Raw genomic sequence first — 16,728 nt, forward strand, 5'->3', positions numbered from 1 at the left:
CGTCATATCAAACACGTGGTGAATATTTGTTTAGAATTGGTAGGTCCTTGTCTTCTGCACATCTTTACTCTCCTCTTGTGAGATTGATGAATACGCATGACTCTTGCTGTAGGAATATCGACATCTTCAATGTGTCTTTGGCTGTTTTCAAGCGTTTCTTGCGGGGCGTGGGTGTGGAGAGATCGTTATTACTCCGTTAATGAATATTTTTATTTATATAATATTGTAACAATAATTTTGTATATGCGTTCTGATTTTTTGTTTTTTTTTTGTTGGAGTGTTACTTTTGATTTTGTTTTCTTTTTGATTTAGAATATTATTTTTTGTTGTACTCTTAAGTTTTTTGTTATTAATTTTTAGCTGAGTATCTTGTGGATGCTTAGTTGGGGGTCAACCCTGTATGCATCCCGAATGTAATAAATAAATAAATAAATAAATAAATGACAATTTCTGATGCTGTACTGCCTATGGAAATAAAGATATTATTATTATTATTATTGCCAGCAACCCCAGAGTGAGCTGGGACCCAGATCAAAGAAACTCTGTTATCACAACTCAGTGTGTTCAAAGTTCTTTTACAGTCATTAACCAGAGCCGACACTGCTTCACGGCCTGCGAAAAAAAAAAGACGGTCTGAGAAAAATCGTACTGTCATGTTCTTCACCCCTCTCTCAAGGATGATTTTAGCACACATGTCAATAGCAAATACTTCCGCTTGGAATACAGTACAGTATGTACCCAGGCTGTAACCTTGCTTAACTCCTTGTAGCGTACACAGCCTACCTTCACATAGAAATTTTTAACTTTTATCAAATTATCTAAATTGCTATTTACTTACCATTTTTTGATATTTGATGTAAAAAACATTTCAAAATCATTCTCAATCATTAATACAAACTTTTAACAAGGCGACACATCTTTGTATTTGATCTTTAAAAAAGAGTTTTATTATATTACTACTAACTCTTTGTTGGTCACCCCGACTAATGAACTGCAAGCCTTATTACCATTGCACTAGCAAGAAGAAGGATTACTACACCCTTTAACCCGGACCTCACTTCCAACCACGTTGCCCCAGCCACTCTGTACTAGCAGGAGGATGAATTACTACACCCTTTAACCCGGACCTCACCTCCAACCACGTTGCCCCAACCCCTTCGGTGCTACAGCTACGCTTTGAACGTGCCTTGCAGCCCCTACGATACTACTACTACGTCAGATCTGGACTCCGCTGCTTCAACCCACCCTGTTCTGCCCCTTGCTGTGCCCTTTTGCTACGACCCGTTATACATCTCCACCTGAAGGCTATACTTTTTGGGATTTTTTTCTTTGGATTCGTGGAGAACGGTTTGTGAAAGGCTTTAGTTATTCTTTCTTAATCAAGAAATTTTAAACGAAAAAAGCAGCAAGTTACATTTTATATTCTCTATCATTTGTCATATTTAACATCCTATCGGCGCTACTATGGGCGACATCTTGGACTTGAACATTATTACCAAATTCAAATCCTGATGCGTAGTTTACGATTCAATTTCAATTCGTTTTGTCAAGGTTGCAAAACGATAAAACGCAATATCATTTGGTTCTGACTCATTTACCAAACGATGTCATAACATTAATTTTAGACGTTATCCAAAATATCCCGGCGGATAATTTGTATTTGTCACTCAAACAAATTTTGATTGACAGACTTTCTTTGAGTGAAGAAAGACGTCTCGATGACTTACTATCAAATTCTCAAATGGGTGATCAAAAACCGTCAAAGTTTTATAGATCCATGTTGGCTACTGTCGGCGGTTCACAAGTGGTCAGCAGAGTTTTGTTAATGATGATATGGGATGCTTTACAACTTTCATCCAATTCAACAAAATTTCATCTAGTACCCCGCTCGCGACTCATTCCCAAGAAGATATAACAACATCTCTCCAAAATCTTTCGGTAACTTTTCAAACCTTGTCTAAACGAATTTCGTCTCTAGAAGATAACATGTCTTTGATAAATTTTAAACATGATGATGACAATGTGAACACTTTACCCAAATGCTGTCGTAGTTGCCATCACTCCAGAAGTAGGTCACGGTATGACAAATGGTATAACAATTAAAACCTACGGCAAAAAACTTTTAGTTGATATTGAAAACAAGCGATTAGTTGATTCAGCAACACAATTATTTTCAATCGGTTCTATTATCAATACTAATACAGCAACCCCAAAAATTTTTTCTATTGTAACTGCGTATACTAAACCTCTCAACTCATACCCGAACTTGACATCTACACCAGATTTCTCAACACCTGTTCAACACACAACCACTCACAAGATCATAACAAATTCACACCTTCCCTTTTGTCGTCCCAGGCGTTTAAATTCACAAAAATACAATATCGCCAAAAAAGAACTTCAATACATGGTTTCTATTGGAATTTGGCCAGCAAATCTCTTCCTCTACGGCATCCGCTTTACACATGGTTCCGAAAAAAGATTCTGAGGATTGGCGACCCTTTACCACACATCCAAGATTTTAACCTCCATTTACATAGATGTAAAATTGTTTCAAAAATTGATTTGGTGAGAGCGTATCATCAGATAGCTATAGAAGAAGAACACATCCCCAAAACCGCAATAACAACACCTTTCGGTTTATTCCAATTTACTCAAATGCATTTTGGTCTGTGGAATGCAGCTCAAACTTTCCAAAGATTTATACATGAAGTGCTTTCTGGGCTGCATTTCCTTTTTGTTTACCTGGACGACATCCTCGTTGCCAGTAAAAGCGAGGAAGAGCATTACCAACATTTAGAAAAATTATTCAAAAGATTAAGTTCTTACAACATCTCTATTCAACCTTCGAAATGTGTATTTGGTGTAACTTCTCTAGATTTTCTGATTATTTCTGCCGAAGAAATCCGACCTTCTCAGTCCAGGATTACCCCAATTTCTGAATTTCCAACTCCAACGACATTGAAACAATTGCAAAGGTTTTTAGGAATGATAAATTTCTATCATAGGTTTATTTCTAACATTTCAAACATTTTGGGTCCTCTATATAATCTATCGAATACCCTTTATTCCAAAAAAACAAAAATTAATATCCCTTTGCTCATCCATCACCACAAGCTACGCTTTCTCTAACAACAGATGCCTCAAATACTGCTATGGGAGCAGTTCTTGCTCAAACTTCAGACAACGAAACACGACCTAAGGCTTTCTTTTCTAAAAAATTAACCTCAAGCTAGATTAATTATTCAACTTTTGACAGAGAGCTTTTAGCGATTTATTCCGCGATAAAGTTCTTTAATCACTGATCATAAACCTTTAATTAATTGAATATTTTCAAAAACCGAAAAAACTCCTCGACAAATTCGTTATCCGAGATATCACCCAGTTCACATCTGAACTTAAATATATTAAAAGAGATTCGAACGTTGTGGCAGATACTTTGTCACGCATCAATGTTGAATCCCTTAATTCCGATTATCCAGATGTAAAATCTATTAAAATTGCTCTAAACCAGGATACACAATTAACGCACTTACTCAATAAACAATTTTCCAACAAATAATTACGCAATTTGATTTTAAACTTTGGTGCGAACACCATTGTCAAGAATTTACGTGCCAGACAAATTTAGAAAAATCATTTCAAATTTCACAATATTTCACATTCTGGAATACGTGCAACTGTTTATAACCTTAAATCCTGTTTCTATTGACCACACATGTCAAAAGATATTCAATTGTAGACAAAGACGTGTTTACCATGCCAACGAGCCAAAGTGAGCAAACATACTAAATCACCTATCCAAAAAATCCCTATACCAAGTGGTAGATTTGAACACGTTCATATCGACTTACTTTGCCCCCTTACCACTTCTACGCTACACCTATACGTACTTACTCACTGCAATTGACCACTTCAGTCGTTGGCCAGAAGCATTTCCGCTCAAAGACATCATCGCTTCAATGATAGCCGACACTTTCTTTCGGAATTTCTCTAGGTTCGGAATACCTCACACCATCACGCATGACCAAGGTAGACAGTTTGAATCTTCGTTATTTTCGAAGTTTAACAACATTTTAGGTACACACCAGATCCACACATCCTCTTTCCATCCGCAAAGTAATGGCATTTTGGAGAGATTCCATCGAATTCTCAAAACCGAAAAATTGCCAGAGGTAGCAAGAGCAACTGGTCCGATCTTCCTGTCGTTCTTTTAGGCCTCAGATCTTCCCTTAAGGAAGACCTTGGCTGTTTCTCTGCCGAACTTGTTTACGGCCAACCTCTCCGACTACCTGGCCAACTTCTCTGACGACTACCAGTTTGCAGAATTTGCGTGAAACATTTTCGAACCTAGAACCAACCGAAACGTCATTTCATTCACGAGACAAACCTTTTCTTCATAAAGATCTTTTCAAAGCTGATTTCGTTTTTGTCAAAATTGAAGGCATGCAACCTTCACTTACCCCTTACACCTTTAAAGTTCTTAAAAGGCTTCGAACGACATTCATAATTTCAAAAAATAATAAATACTTACCTATAAATATAAATCGTTTAAAACCGGCATTTTTACTTAATGACAAATTAAATAACTGCCATAGTAACGACGTCTTTTCTATCAAAGAACAATTTACAGTTCACTTTAACTTTTCTTGCTAATTTATCTTTAATTTTCGTACTTTTAATGTTGCTTTTTACGTTTGGTTTTCTTGTGAAAGGTGGAGTAACTGTAGCGTACACAGCGTAACTTCACATAGAAATTTTTAACTTGTATCAAATTACCTAAATTGCTGTGTTACCATTTTTTGATATTTGATGTAAAAAACATTCCAAAATCATTCTCAATCATTCTAATACAAACTTTTAACAAGGCGACACGTCTTTGTATTTGATCTTTAAAAAAGAGTTTTATTATATTACTACTAACTCTTTACCCCTTAACCTACAACTACGGGCATAGCCTGTAGTACGATTAGTACGTAATTCTCGAAATAAATCATAGGTTAAGGGGTTAATCCGAAGTATCTGGCAGTATACTCCTGCCCCGACCCCTTCCAAATCTGACGGCATTGATAGCACAATATCAGTGCTTATAATGTCTTTCGCAGCCCATTGGTAGCACATGTCGGAACAGTTTTGAGCATATTGCTTAAATCTGTAAATGGTTGTTCTAGCCACTTTCTCTATATGTAAATGCAAAGAAGATAATACCAAGCAGAACATCCATTGCTAGAGTTGGCATTGTGCTTATCTCACTACGAATCTATTTCTTTGTCTTCTAAACCACATAAACTTTAATAAGAAAAATATTCGAAAATAAAAAGAAAATCTTTGAAATGCAGTAATAAGATCTGTATTTAACACGTTTGTTGCAAATATAAAAGAATCCGCGCTCTCTATCAAATTATGTAACAATTGATGAGAAACGGAAAGCATTGGAAAAAATATTCGGACCGTATATTTCATCATAACCCAACAAATATGAAAGAAAAATTAAATAAAAACGTGATCATTTTTACTCTGTATACAGTAACATTTAATTATTGAAGCAACTATGTCCAGTTACAAAGGTACGTTTTCGCAACACACGGTTGAAACTTGCACGCATTTTATATGCGCATATGTACTGCATACATGACCATTGTCAAGTTGAAAACGACAATCAACAGCAATATTTATTTTCAAACTCTGGAAAAACTATTCAAGCTATTCGACAGAAACGAAGAAGAAGATTGACTAAAGGAATCAGTTTGTTGCATGACAATACAAAACCGTACACCTCACATCAGGCGGCGAAGGCCTTTCTTCAGAAAGACAATTGGGAAGTTCTTATCCATCCACCCCATAGTCCAGACCTGCTTGCTTCTGATTTTCATTTGTTTGGACTGTTTAAAGTTCATTTGTCTGGCAAAAGGTTTGAAGACGACGACGAACTTCAAGATGTAGTAAAGCAGTAACTGGAAAGGATGTCTGGTCAATAATCGGACATTCCTCGTACATTCTGTGTACTCTTTGGTGTCCCTTATGTATATCCCTTATATTGCCATAACGCCATATATTATATAATTTATATAATATAAATTATTTTTATTATATGACATAATGTTGTGCTTATTTTTATAAGATTTATAATTTAAGTCTGTTTTTGCGTTTAATAGAAGACAATTTTACCGGTCATATCCGTCTAATGATGCTTCTTTTTTCTTTAGCCCTAAAGTTGCTCAGCTAATTAATCAGTGTCTTCCCAGTTTCTTTTCTTACCTCAATCTGTATGTTACCTCTCGATATATTAGACTGGTCATATTATTAGTAACAGAGCCACTTTGCATTCTCCACAGTAAATATCTGCCTTACAATCTGCCATTGTATAACTTCTATTTTCGTTCTTGTTGACAATCGCTTAGTTTATATTGAAGGCTACTATAGGTATTATTATTTGTTAAAAGTTATCAACTCCGGTACACTAACAGCAGCTTGCTATTATTTGTTTATTGGTTCTGTTACTATATCGCAGAATATTTATATAATTGGTTTTATTCTTCAATTGTACCACACTTTTTCTTTATGAAAAGGTGGCAATAAAATCCCTACCAAATTCCTCCGCGATAATCTGTTAAAACTCGATTTCCAAGATAGATATGAAATGTTCGCCATAATCACTCCTCAAGACCAGATCGTTAATACTGAAATCCTCAAAACCAAAGGAAGATTGCGGAATTATGTTCCAAATTGCGTCTGTAAGCCCTTACATGTCTTTGCGGATGTATATAAATTAAGCCAGATTTTCTTATGTTCTCGGTTCGACCATGAGTTTGGTTAAAACTTGCCTCTTTTCCTGCTCTTCAAATCTGAATTAAAGCAATATGCCAAGATGAATACCCCAGTATGTATATTGAAATACAACTTGCGATTTAATTGTAAATCACTCGAAGACGGACGTTAACAGCTCTTCTTTCTTTTGCTAACGTGTCGCGAAAATACTTTATTAGTTAAACATATGTTCACCGAAGATAATCGAAAATAACTTTATATTACACTAAGGTTGGCAACTCTATATAATATCTTAAATTATGAGTGAAATGTCTATTTTATATACATATTCTTATAGTTTGTTCTAAGTTTTTACTAACGTATTGCATCCACACTTATGAACCGTATAAAGTACCACTTTATCCACTAGTGGAATAATGAAAAATACCATCTTAAATCAATCACATCCTATTTATTATTTATATTAACATTAACATTTATATTAATAGACATTTCATTCTTTGATTTTTATTGTTATTACCCCCCGTTTTTCTTTCCATTCATTAAACTCGGAAAATACTTTTTTGTAATTTGCGACGGTAATGAAAGCTATAACAGTACTCAAACGGGTGCTGTAATGAGACTCCTTACAGCATCCGACGCTGTAATTAGATTTTAGTAACATTTTATGGAACCAGTTCAAGTTGGTGACATTGGGTCATATATTTTTCTAGTTGTCAATGTGACGATGTTGTTAACGAATAAAAATTATTATATAAAATTAATCGTTTTTCAACTTGAATTCGTGAATTTCAAACGTGTCTTACGAAACTTGTTTTTTAATATACTATTTCGTAATGTTCCCTTGACTTTGCAGGCAATAATTGGACAGTTGCTTCTTCAGCTTCCTCAAGAATTATCTTGGGAACATAATCACTTTCTTCCATTTTTCACCAACTTTACCTTTACAACCTTTACAACTTTCACACTTTTACAAATATGTTACAAATGGAGTCGATTAACAATCGAAAATAAATAGCAACAATTCAACACATCCCAATGTTTTTTTAGTTAATTGCAATGATTTTTGAGGTGACATCCGCTGTCAGAGTGAAATGTCAAATCATTTTTTGACAACATCAGATGAAATTTTGGCAATTCTGATTCTAAATGAGTGTGATTGTGGATAAAACGTTGTATGCATGCATGTTTTAGATGCTAAAACACTTATACAATAAATAACTATTATCTACGACTGCTTGGATAAGTCATCATTACCGCACTCATTTGAGGTGATTTGAGTTACGTAATGAAGTTCATTACCGCACTGGTTTCATTACGTAACGCATTTTTAGCCTAATCAGAACAGACTTAATTTATTGAAACGAGCAACAATACAAAAGAAAAAGTGCTATCTACTTACAGAGAAACAATACTATTTATTATAAACATTAATTGTTATGTTTTTACATTTCGAAACACTTATTCCAGATGAGTAAACATGTTGTTGAAACTGACAATTCAAAATTGTCAACAATCATTTCAAAATATTTTTATAAATGTCAAATAGACTTTTTTAAAGAAATTGACTTTTTAGTAATTTTTAGCAGTCGTAGATAAAATGCTATATATCATACGTGGGCTAGAGCATAATTACAGTACTCGTGTGATTACACGACTCGAAGATTAAAAAAGTATTTTAATAGCTCACTGTTGTTATCGAATATTTTTAATTTAGTTGTTTAATGCGAAACCTTGAAAAATATGTTTTTTTGTTTGTTAGAAAATTTACAATACTTGAGGTTGGGCGACAATAACATCCACACAATTCCAACGGAAGCCCTTAGAAGGTTGCACCGTTTACGGCATTTGGACCTGAGATCGAACAATATCACGTCGATCGCTGAAGATGCGTTCACAGGGTTCGGAGATTCCATCACATTCCTCAATTTACAGAAGAACGAGTGAGTAGAATATAAATTTTCCAATTTTCCAACGTACCCGAGAATATATTTACGTAGGTAACGTATACAAACTCCCTGGTGGCAAAGCAAATTTATATGTTGTTTTCCGATATTTCATCCGATATATATATATACAATTTCATTTTGGTAACAAAATTGAATTATTAACAAATTTTTATAATGGTATTAATATTTACAAAAACCAAATATACTTCAACTACAACCTTGTATAAATACCAATAATTACCCTTCATTCAAAAATTTTATGTCCGATGTTCGAGGTAGTAATTAAACATTTAAACCAAAATAGAGAATAAAAACAAAACATTCACGAAATTTTAGATGAGCTGTAAATAGAACAGTGCGATTTTCTCTTTTAAATCATCCATTAACAAAACAATAATAATGCAATAAAATAATGGAATGTTGAATAATATATTGTAAATGATATGTCATTTTAATAGCTTATTGTTTGTTGGGTGAGTTATTTTTGTAACACGATTATCAAATACCTTTTCATACAACAGAAAGGAATCAAAAGAGACACTTTGTAAGATCACATATTTATTTTACAATTCATATGACCGTGATATTGTAGTACTTATACTACTAATTCGCGTTGAGGGAACATGAAAAATACATAATGTTTTCATTCGAATAATATTCACATAAAAGTTATTATCAACTATTACTCATCCTGTATTTTATGACAACGATAATAGTAATATCGACATTATGGAACTTTTGCATAAACGCATAGATGTAGTAAACAACATCGACAAAAATAAACTCATGTACTCCTACTATTAATCTAAACTGAATATAACATTTCTATATATGATAACGGAAAATCCAAAGAATTTCTAGAATATGAGATAGAGAAGAATAAAAATACAACATGTTACATGAGTTTTACCAATTCCAAATAAATAAAAATGATGAGAAAGATGGAAAAGTTAGTTTTCTCACAACAAACGAAAAAACCAGTGCGAATAAATAGATCCTAGATTCGTGTTCTTCAATGCACATGACTAATAAAAGAAGCTTATTTGTGAGAAAGGAAAATATAAATGAGAACGTTCGAGCTGTAAAGAAAGATCAAGACTTTAAAGCAAAAGCTATACGTGAAATAGAAAATTAAACTGCAAATTAAAAGAAGAAATTTAAAACTAGAAAAAAACTTATTGCCTGTATCAAAAATAATAAGAAATTGAGGAGGTAATATTCAAAGATGATGAAATACTTGGAACTTGGTGACCACTTGGAGTATAGAGACATGGAGAAATAGAAATCAAGAACTCTTGCTGTTCAGTAAGTGAAACACATAAAAAACGAGAAGGATCAGTAGCCTTGGGACAGTATACTTTATTCTCCTCTAAAATGGACAAATAGGAGAGACAAATGCAGGAATATGAATTCTAATAAGGAGACAACTAGTCATAACAATGTCATAGACTCTAATTATATAAACGAAAGGATTATGATGATAAAGGCATCTCTGAGAAATAGCGACATATACGGATTTACATATAACTGTAAATCCGTATATGTCCCACAAACGGGCAGAGAGAAAAGGTGGACAGGGAAAGCTTTAAGATATTATACCCAAAAATAGCACAATAATGATAATGGAAAACTTCAACACGCATTGGAAAAACAGTAATACCTGGAATAAAATAAAGATTTCAACACGCAGAAGTAATGATAGCGGTAAAGACATGGTAGGGTTCTGTGTTATGATCTTATGAATGAATTATGCATTACAAATACATTCTTTGACCACAAATCGTAACACAAGATGTCACGGATGGATAGTAGAGGACGAAAATCGACAATCGATTCTATATTAGTTTATTAAAATATGACATAAGTAATTACTGAACATCCGAACTTGAACTTCAAATATTGAATAGCACAAGATAAACCTAGAAATGAAAATTATTAAAAAGTAAAAGGGAAGGACAGTTGAACTAATTAAAACCGAACTGGAAACCAAACCCAACCCAAGCCGCAGTTTATATCAATCTAGACCACCGATGCCAAAAATCAAGCCCTCACTTTAGAGATCGATATCTTCGCAACCACTAGATAAAAAACCAATTGCCACAAAGTTTGTTATAATCACTGAACATTTCTACGTAACATATGTTAATTTGAAAATTTTCAAATCAGCGTTTTTTTCATCGCGAGTTAAATGAAAAAAGTACCCGATTTTGTACGGTGCCGGCAAGTTTATCCAGTTTGCGAATATTTTTCTTAAAAACTACCTGACGAAAAAATTTCAATTTTGAACCTGTGGTAGCCTGATGTGTTCGTAATCAGCGGCATATTTTATTTTTTCGATATTCCATACAGTTTCGCGTAAAATCGTTGTTTAGTAAGACACCGTTATGTCGAAAACGGCTGGGTGGATTTCATCGCGGATTTGACCAAAATATGTTAAATAATTGTATTTATCGGATACCGTTATCAGTTTTTCAAAGTTATGTCTCTCTAATTTTTTTAGGGCGATTTAAGCGAATTTTAAATTATGAAGAAACAGAAATGAGCTCTGCGAGGAGAGGGGGGTTCCGTCCAATCCGAAAAGGTGCAGCATTCCAGACAGTACGTCGCGCCTTTATCTTACCTACATAAAGCAATAAAGCCGCGACGTTCTGTCTCTTGAACACACACCAGGATCATCTTTTCCGATTGGACGAAACCCTCCTCTCCCCGCATAGCTTATTTTTGTTCCTTTTTAATTTATAATTCGCTCTAAAAAATTTAGAGAGTCATAACTTTAAAAAGACTGATAACGGTATCTGACAAACGCTATTATTTGTCATATTTTGGTTAAAACCGCATTGAAATCCACCCAGCTGTTTTTAACATAACGGCGTCTTATTAAAAATCGCAAAGTGGACAAAGTTTGTAGCAATTTTTTTTATCTAGCAGTTGCGAATATATCGATCTCTAAAGGGCCTTAACTTTTTGCGCCGATAGTAAACGAAGTGATCCAAACCGAACCCAAGACTAAAAGCCAAAACACAGGCGAAATATAAAAAATGATTAAAAACAATGTGAGAGCGGTTGCCACAGAAGCACTGAGAACTAGAAAAGTAAACAGATAAGAGGCAACACAAACACCCTGTTCACAGAAGAAATTGAAGATCTCGCTATGGAGAAAAAATCGCATTCCAAACATATAAAAGGAAACCAAGCGAAAAAGAATACAACAAATATATACAAGTAACAAACAGAATAAATCGAAAGATAAAAAATCACAAGGAAAGCTATACAAAGGGAATGGAATACGATTTATACAGTACCCAGAAACGAGTATGGAAAATGTTGCAAAGAAACAAGACCAAATCCTAAATATCGTAATTCCAGAAATCACAAAGATAAACTTGGTAAACTGGAAAACAAGAAAAACCCAGGCCCAGGCGATATCACAAATGAAATGATAAAATACAGAATTAACAGTCTACGTCAGCAAATACATAAACTATTTAGGGCCGATCTTACAAAACAGTTTATACCGCTCCGTATACCAAGAATAACTAAATGTTGGTATAAACACTAGAATAAACGTCTTACAATACCGGCGTATAGCATAAGTAACGGTATACGGCGCAGGATAGCTATGCCGTGCATTTCAACGCGAATAGCTTATACTAGGAATAAGTCAGAGACTGTTTGACATTGATTGTAATCAATGTCAAACAATTCCATCTATTATACTGTCATCTTGTTTTTTAATAAGGCCAAATAAATTCCAAATTTTACTCACACTATTTGGTTTGGTATTATATGATAATCACCAGTATTAATTTTTGTAACTATTTTAACATTCGCCATATCCATATTGATTCACAATACACTCGTTTCTTGAAAAAAAACTTCTCCGTTAAAGACAATTTCTCGATGAGAATTTAAGGAATTTAGGTCACTACTGGTCACTACCAATTGACATTACACAGCGTACTGATTGACACTCTTTGATTTAAATTAATAAAATAAACCACACAAATTTGTAACAAAAGTAACTAGATTTGTTAATATCATAGCCTTCTAATAGTGTCATCTATTAGATATACATTTCTTTTAAGTTCCGATTTCTTGAAAACGATTTTTTTAACACTTTTTTTGGTTAACTATGAATAATTTTAAACAATTTCAGATAATATTGCACGTGCTTAGACAAATTTAAATAACTATAGATATTTTGCGCTTTTAAATTTTGAGCAAGTTTAGATAATTGTAGACAATTTTGTAAAATTTTCCGAATTTAGATAATTTTAGACGCAATAATTTCAGACATTTTTGTGCATGTTTATCCAAATTTAGATACAATTTAATCATTTCAAGCAACTTCATAAAAATGTTCAGTTTTGAACAACAAGACAAGTTTAAACAATTTTAGATAAATTTTGCGCTTTTAAATAATTTTGAACAAGTATACGTAATTTCAGTAATATTTTGATTAATTTTCACTGGTATTTTGTGAAATTTTGATAATTTTAGATATAAATAATTTAGACAATTTTGTACATGTTTGGCCAAGTTTTGATAATATTAGCCACATTTTGATCGTCGAACATTTTGAACTATTTTGTGAAATTTTGATAATTTTAAATACGTTTTGAATATTTTAGACAATTTTGTATAAGTTTAGCCAAATTTAGATAACTTTGCATAAATTTAAATTGTGTCTTAAATTCAACTTAACATTAATTTATTTATGTCCGGTAGTAAAATAACAATGATTGTGTACTATTGTGTAGGTGAGGCAATGAATCATTTGAAATGATTCGCGAATACTTTTGACGATTCGCTGTTTTCCTTACATATGAGAGAGACGACTACTGCTTGATGTTGTAGAATGACACTACACCATACTGACCGACATTGCAGCGCGCTCTTGATGTCTTAGTGTTGATTCACCATTCGTTTTTTTGTGACTGTTTCATTCGGGCGAATGAAACCATTCTAACCAACTATTTGAGATATCAAAAATGAATCATTGTCTTTAATACAATATCTGAAACAATTGGTTGCCATGGTTACGCATGGCTACTACTATTTTTCTAATTTAATTGAATGAGAAATAATGAATCTTGAAGGTAATTTATCTCGAAAATTTTCTTATGTAGCTAATATTAATATTGACTGTACTAAATTCAAAAAAAAATCCTCTTTCATATTCCGCAATATTTTTATTGGGGGGATTGCTATTTGAAAAAAATATCGACGTCATAATTCGTTTAAAAATGGCGTAAAAAAATGTAAATCTTTATCAGTTACTTTTCGGAAACCTGTATGTATGTAAAAATAAGAGTCTGCATTTCATTACATAAATATTAAATAAAATCTCCCTTTGTTTTTACAGCATTAAAATATTACCACCTCTCGCATTCGAGAACTTGAACTCTTTAGAAACTCTCAATTTACAAAATAACAAACTCATGCACATCCCAGAGGAAGTGATGGAACCTATTGTTGATACGCTTAAAGTTGTTGATATTACAGGTAAGTTGTTGAACATTTTCAAACAAATTTTATATTTTCAAACATTTTTTTGTAGATAATCCCTTGGTGTGTGAATGTGAATTACAATGGTTTAACAATTGGTTAAAAACATTAAAAGATAAAGACGGTGAGATGATCGAAAAGAAACGTACCGTTTGTATGATGAGCCACGAACATCGAGAATACAGCTTACAAAATCTCCCCTTAAAAAAAATGAGTTGTGTAATAAAAGCTTATGAGGATTCGATGAGAAGCAATTCAGCTTCTTCGGCGTTGAGGGTGGCCTCGAAATTATTTGTCGGGGTTTTAATAGGGTTTAATAGATTTTTATGTTAAAACAATTTTAGTTATAACACGATTATTGAATATACTTCTCGGTAGTTCACATCGTGCATCTGTGTATCATAACATATATTTTGTAACGTTTAGCTAAAAAATAATTGTTAAGTATATTGTATAATTACTAAGTAGATCCGTAAAGGAAGCTTGTTATTTCAAAAAATAATTTGGTGCGAACCGAAAAGAACTGACACTAAATTCATTGAAATTGATTAAAAAATGTCTCTTTACAGGGGAAATTCGCTTACTGTTGTAAGGAATACTATTGTTTTTCAGCTGACCCAAGAAAAATATAAGGTTCTTAAATAGGTTTAGATAGTTTTGAGGCCGTCTCTATAAGCTCTATCGACGCGTATGTGATGTAGCATCATCAAATGACACGCACACTGAGGTGTTAAAAAATACCAGAAACATATCAGCTCATTCCTTCCCTACTATTGCTTAATTAAAATAAAAACTTGTGCAAGCAAGTTAAAAAATAGATATCAAGAAAATTCACTTTGTAACGTGTAATAATTGAATGTCCCAGTTGTTATTAAAGTAATTATATCTATTATATGTGTAGGTTGCTCTATTCTCTTCTTGCTCTTTCTATCTCTTGATGTTTCTTCTCAAAAATAAGAACGTTGTCAACTACAAAAAAATTAAAATTTGTTTATTAATTTTTGTTAAATTCGCACGTTTTCGGTACAAAGATTGGGACATGGCCTATTAACATATCATGTACTATACCAAAATGAAACAAATACCACAGTCATATCAAGAATGTGCCGCAATAATTTGTAAGAAGTCCAAAATAAGAATACCTCTAAACTATCCTATGGGACAGCAGAATTAAAACTTATTTCTGCATAGGGTGGCAAAGAAAATATTCTTGTTATTTGATAATTAAAAAATTTGCATGCTAATAAGTGTATATGGCTTAACAGCTAAAATATTGTATTAAAAATTAGTAATATTAAAGTCTACATAAATAAAAGTAGAATTAAAATGATGAGAGTATAAAACTTTAGTAATTGTATACTTAGAAAAAAAGATTCAGACATTGCACACCGAATATTTTAAAAAGGCTAAAAAGAAATTAAAAAATAAAAAGAGCTATACACGTACCTAAAATTTAGCTCTAGTACAACAATGATGGAACTTCGTAAATTGAATGGTACATTAAAAGAAAAAAAAAAGACAAATTAAAAACTTAAAACATATCAAAGAGCTAAAAAGTTAGAATTTCGTTTGGCGTTCTTAAAACTAACCAGAAACTAAGACATATCTGCAAAATATCTGCGATATCGTAGAATTAGTGTTCTATGAAAATTTATGACAAAAAAAAAATACAAGTATTGAAAAATTATCTTGAATAATCTATTAAATAATGATGTATTCGTGCAATTTGTATTAAGTAAATAAGAACAAGAAACTAAAAACTAGATGAAGTATTTTTATGGCAATGTTTTTGGCGCCTCCAAACACTACTTTTGGGCGGTTTGCTAGACCATTTCGAGACATATCGGCCCGCGACGCAGACCGATCTTCGTCCTGAAACGCCAAAATGTATTTTTCTAAACTGTCATCCATCAAGTAAAAAATAGCAAAAATGTCAGGTCGTTATCGAGTTTCAGGACAAAGGGTTAGATCCGGGCAAAATTTTTTACAACTTTACCAAGTAATCAGATGTTTATGTATACTCTATTTGTAATAATTATGGTGTAAGCACTCATTAAAATACCGTGTGTACTAAATGTGAAACGTTCAAAAACAAAAATCTAACAACTACAATTCGGAAAAAAATTTTCGATCGGTAAATAACTCTATATTGGTTGTTGTATTTTCAGTGTAATGACGTAAACAATGTACTCGAGTTACAGAGGTGTTATTCAATGTTTTTAATGAAACCCGAATGTAATATTCTGTGTATATGTCAGAAATAAAAATTTATGCTAAAACCTAGCAGCGCCTATTTTAATCTAAATTTAATAATAATCTAAATTTAATAAGTGTGTATGACCCCATTGTTTTTAGAACTTTTGCAGTCATAACGACAAAAACTTCTAAAACAATGTAATTAAACAATAAGGTATAGAGTAATGGGGTCATACACACTTATTAAATTTAGAGAAAATTTTTACGTCAAACGATATATGCAAGTATATGCATGAACACAAAGTAA

At 32.8% G+C, this 16,728-nt stretch overlaps 1 protein-coding gene and 1 long non-coding RNA gene across 3 annotated transcripts in view; one reads left to right on the forward strand and one right to left on the reverse strand.

Moving 5' to 3' along the window:
* LOC111420766 (leucine-rich repeat-containing protein 15) overlaps positions 1-16,508 on the forward strand; it is a 173,223-nt gene extending 156,715 nt beyond the window's left edge. For both annotated transcript variants that reach the window (XM_023053813.2, XM_023053806.2), the window contains exons 7-9: positions 8,531-8,711; positions 14,083-14,222; positions 14,278-16,508. In XM_023053813.2, the coding sequence (XP_022909581.1) occupies positions 8,531-8,711; positions 14,083-14,222; positions 14,278-14,558 (602 nt within the window). In that variant the 3' untranslated portion in view covers positions 14,559-16,508. The remainder of the gene's footprint in view (positions 1-8,530; positions 8,712-14,082; positions 14,223-14,277) is intronic.
* Positions 1,000-4,879, reverse strand: LOC139429089 (uncharacterized). Its single transcript, XR_011639792.1, has 3 exons — positions 3,894-4,879; positions 2,036-2,106; positions 1,000-1,974 (listed from the first exon to the last, which is right to left on the reverse strand). It is a non-coding gene; the product is annotated as an uncharacterized lncRNA (long non-coding RNA).
* Positions 16,509-16,728: the final 220 nt, after the last annotated feature.

The sequence above is a fragment of the Onthophagus taurus genome, chromosome 2, assembly GCF_036711975.1.
Source record: "Onthophagus taurus isolate NC chromosome 2, IU_Otau_3.0, whole genome shotgun sequence".
NCBI classification, from domain to species: domain Eukaryota; kingdom Metazoa; phylum Arthropoda; class Insecta; order Coleoptera; family Scarabaeidae; genus Onthophagus; species Onthophagus taurus.